The sequence below is a fragment of the Trachurus trachurus genome (genome assembly GCF_905171665.1).
Source record: "Trachurus trachurus genome assembly, chromosome: 8".
NCBI classification, from domain to species: domain Eukaryota; kingdom Metazoa; phylum Chordata; class Actinopteri; order Carangiformes; family Carangidae; genus Trachurus; species Trachurus trachurus.
The window spans coordinates 12,630,246-12,634,845 of record NC_139905.1 but is presented as its reverse complement, the minus strand read 5'-3'; the positions used below and the strand labels follow the sequence as shown (position 1 = coordinate 12,634,845).

General features: G+C 41.6%; 1 protein-coding gene across 1 annotated transcript; it reads right to left on the bottom strand.

The window, feature by feature from the left end:
* Nucleotides 1-892: 892 nt before the first annotated feature.
* LOC310989369 (uncharacterized protein) lies at nucleotides 893-3,020 on the bottom strand. Its single transcript, XM_083976406.1, has 3 exons — nucleotides 2,930-3,020; nucleotides 2,418-2,527; nucleotides 893-1,374 (listed from the first exon to the last, which is right to left on the bottom strand). Exons 2-3 carry the CDS (start codon nucleotides 2,519-2,521, stop codon nucleotides 945-947), a joined length of 534 nt encoding a protein of 177 aa, XP_083832532.1. The 5' UTR covers nucleotides 2,522-2,527; nucleotides 2,930-3,020; the 3' UTR covers nucleotides 893-944.
* Between the last annotated feature and the right edge of the window lie 1,580 nt (nucleotides 3,021-4,600).

Genomic DNA, 4,600 nt, shown 5'->3' with positions numbered 1-4,600 from the left:
CGAAATTCCAAAATGGGGAAAGTTACCTAGAAGGGAGGTGCCGCAAGTTTTTTTTTTTTTTTTTTTTTGTAACAAGGATGTACATCACCCCGGAAACCCTCCCACATCTAACCCGATCCCAGTTTGACGGTGCACGCCCTCCTTCAGCACACAGAAACAGTAAACCATAACCCACATGAGAACAACAAATACTCCTCTAGGATAAAACGACCACACCCTGCAGAATGTGGAAAAGTCAGATCTCAACCCGCTCAGTAAACTGGGATCACTCACTTTGCACATTCATGAGTTACTCTAGGATTATGGGTATATGTGGATGTGTCACTGGCTGAGGTGGTTTAGAAATCTCATTCCTGTGGTATTGTGCAACTGATAAAACAGCAAACAGAACGAGTTAAGGCAGACATCCCTGGAGCTCCTTTTCTCTTACTCTTTCTTTTTTTTTGAAGCTCCTGCATTCCAAATACTGCACAAAAAAAACACCCAAATCCAGAGCAAGATGAAGCGTCTCACAGCCAGCGAAGAACAATATTGTTATCTAGCCGATTAAAAAAACATCTATGCAGATACTCCATCTGTTGCCACTCATTAGGATTGGATGGATCCAACTAAGAGATTAGAAAATGATCACTGTTCATCAGTAATAATGAAAGAATGTCTCTTACACATGAGGCAAAACTAGGGAGAAGGTTTGAATGTTTTATTATCATAATCAAAGAAAAGGGTGTGTACTATGTACATAAGCCCAAGGAATAAGCTAATGGAGAATCAATGAGCTGGCTGTCAGATATTGATATCTTTCAGTTTACACAAAGTAAAGATGACAGCCAAATCAGTCTTTCTCTCCTCTGGATGACAACATGCAACAGTAGTCGGATCAAATGGGGTTTATTTATTCTGTGGGTACAAAAGCAGTACAAGTACAAAACAAAGCCTCTCCCACTCTAGCGACCCATTTTATCGTAGAGCTCCACTTTAACAATGGCTTTACCAATGGCAGACATTGTGGCCCTCAAATCAACATAAGTGGCTTTATATTCAAGCCCACAGCCGTTCGCCTCAGAGCGGGTTAAGTTGCTGAGGTCTTTCCCATCGTACATCTGGTCATACAGATGTTTGTCGCAGGCACGGGAATGCTCAACCACGCCCACGGCCAGACGGTTCTTGTACAGGTTGTGGTCAAAGGGCACGGAGAACATGATGGCCATGCGCTCGGAGCAAACCCGGCTCTGCATATGGAACAGGTCGTAGGTCAGGAGGCCGACAGCGCCCGTGGCGGTGTTGTCGTCCTTGGTGAAGGAGCACACTTCGGTCTTGGTGGTGCGGACCGTGGGCTGGGGCGGGTGCTGACAGAAGCCGCTCGTCATGTAAACCCTACACGGGAGAGCCAGGGGACAAAGCATTACTGTCACTATTAATCAGCTGACAACTTTTATGTCACACTTCCCGGACTGTGGATGAAAAAACACAGTTTTGTAAGTTTTGTGGAGATTGTCAGTGCACTTTTTTGAGTGTTGGGCTTTCCAGGGTGAAACACCTTATGCTGATGGATGGAGTGTGACCGAGCGAGTGCTGCTGTGGACTTCTAAGCAACAGTGACTGTACCTGCATGCGATGTGCAATGAGGCGGTGTGTGTCACTGCATGATGGATAGGTGGATGTTCTAAGCAAAGTGATGTTACACATGAAAACCATCCATCCAAGATATGGTCCATCCTGCCACAGCTAGATAAATGTGCACAAATTCCAATAGACACCGGTAATTCTTATTTATCTTATTGTTGTTTTTCTTTCACTCTTGAGAAACGGGGTGTAAAATAAAACTAAATATTTATTTATGCATATTGGAGCCTACAGTGGTTTCATTACAAATAGTCTTATTTCTGATTAAATGGAGAAAAACCACACTGAATCAACATAAGATTTAAAAAAAAAAATCTGACTATTATTCTGGTAGTATATATACAGTATACATGAAAAAAGTGTGTGCTTCTTGTTTCATAATGCTGATTTGTAGTTATAATCTGACAATGTGGTTTCAAAGCTCTTCAAAGCATTGATTTAAGCCTTTTGAAATGAATGCCTTTTCTTGGGACCAATCAGACTTAAATATACACTGATATTGTGAGAAAACAAGAGCAGATTCAGGTAAGTCTTACAAGATTTAGTGAACCTGCTCTGCCTCCACTTAAGAGAGAAAAAACACAACTTTTCAAGAACTAATTACAGATTCTTTGATGAACCACAGAAGCACTCGAGTAAACAGCATTGTTGTATTTTTGTGTACTATATTATCTCGATAAATCCGCACCTCTTTTCATCTTTGCTTGGTATGAGATCCCTCTGTGCACAGTAAACACTCCATTTTCTTACATATTATATTCTCTGAACACGTGTTAGGACATTTGCAGACTTACTTGGGGTTGATGAGGCAGTAGTTGCTGCTGACATTGGTTATTTCTATGGTGCAGTTTCTGTTGGTGGTGAGAGTGGCTGACACCGCCTCTGCTGTTTCTGGCATCTTTGACTGCAAGAGGAACAGGGCTAAAAGCTTAGAGCGGTATATCTGCAAAGGGGGTCAGCATTCAGCAGGTAAAAAGATGCTTTTATAGAAGCAGCCGTGAAAAGAAGAGACATTATGTAGGTCATAAGTCTGGTTGGGTCAAAAGCAAAATCGCAAACCTTTCAATTGTTTAAAAGGCAAGTTACTCTTAAACCAAAGCTGAATTTCTTACTCTCTGTTACAAAACTATTGAAAGAATTTATCATTACATGCTACTGTGAATATAGAATGCGAAAAAACACCTTACATATTTGATAAGAGTTATTAATCTACGACTGACAAAGAGATTTCCTGCCGTAAAACCAAGACACAAACCACAATTACGTTATTATCTTGCTTTAAGTAAGAGTAATTAGCTATATTCACCTTTTTTGGAGTTGAACACCAAGGGTGTGATAAACGGCAGCGTTAAGTCACTTTTCTCAGATCGTACACAGAGGTGTAGAAAGTGAGAGAGTCTCCCTTGTGTGATTACGCCTCTGTGGCGCTTGTTCCAGCACAAGCACGGGCGTGTCCGCCGTTAAATGAACATACACCGTCCCTTATGGAAAATCATATCTCAACAGGAAGCACCTGGGCCACCAAATGTCCTATTATCACAGTTTATAGTAAACATTCTCAACAATGCTAAATGGGTCATTAAACTAATTTTTGCATTCATTAGACAGTATTCCTATGATGGCACATCTGTCTTCACATGACACATGGGAGCGGCTCATATCACCTCCTGAGGGACTGAGGACTAAAGTGGATTATTACTCTCTAACATGCAACTTTATACAGCACAATGTTGTAAAATATTATCAGATCATCTCTGCAGTTAACTTTGGTTTATTTATTGTTCTTCTGTTATTGCATTAGTCGAATTAAACAGATTTTTCAATAAAGTCATCTCCTTGTTCCTGAGGGACCCCTCAACGCTCAGAGCGTGTGTTTCATAAAGATCCTTAAGGAAGATTTCATGCTCTGACTTGTTTAGGATGAAATCTGCCTTCTCTGGGGCATTGCTCAACCGATTGTTTGTTGTTGTTGCAGGTGATGGCTAGCGACAGAATCGTCTGGAAAGCCTCCCTACATCACTCACAAATTTCAACACACTGTCTGACTCTCGTATCACTAATTCCTTCACCGTCGACTCGGCTCCCACCGGAGCGTGGAGTAGAGGAGGAGACACTCCCTGTCTTCCATGGAGCTCACAAAAACAATGTATTATGTAACACAGTACACTACAGTGCAGTGTTATATTTATCCTGAAGATTACAGGTCCCGTGGGTCCCCCCAATTAAGTATGTTTTGCAAACTTTGTGCGTTTTGAGATGTGTTCATTATTCCACCAGCCCAATTCAAGAAATATTATAGCATCTGTTCTCCTCCATACATCAGGCGGCTGGAACTCAATTTCAATCCTTCAACTTGAGTGCTTGAAGTCACCAGATGGCACCAGACATGCATTTGCAAAAATCCATTTGCACTACACAGAATTTTTCAGTAAATGTTTGCTATCTGATGGTTAGCCAATAGCCAGTGACCATGGCAGAAAATCTCCAGCATACATTACATATTCAGCATGCCCTTCATTATGTTCTGTGAGAAGGCTGTGGCTGCATTCAAACGGTGTGTGCAATCCTATATATCAAGAGCTATACAGGTCTGATGGAAAGGAACAAAAGAAATGAAACCTCAGCTGAATTTGTAATGTTGCTAACGCTAATGTCATCACTGAAATCTTACTAACATCAAATACAGTCTCATACTGCTGAGTTGAGCCCAGTCTGAGCAGCGGAGTCTGAGATGTCCCGCAACTAAAACCCCCTTTGACATGACCTCTCCTCTGCTGCCACCCACAGGGCAAACTTCACATCTGGCGTTCATGGTCACAAATAACCTCCCCATCGGGTTTTACATGCTTCACCTCACTTTTGGTTAATATAAGAAGAGCTTATGTCAATATTTCATCCATTTCTTTGTACTGACTTTGTTGTTATAGTATCACAGGACTGGTCACTTGCCAGAAAGCGTAGGCTATACAGTGTTTCA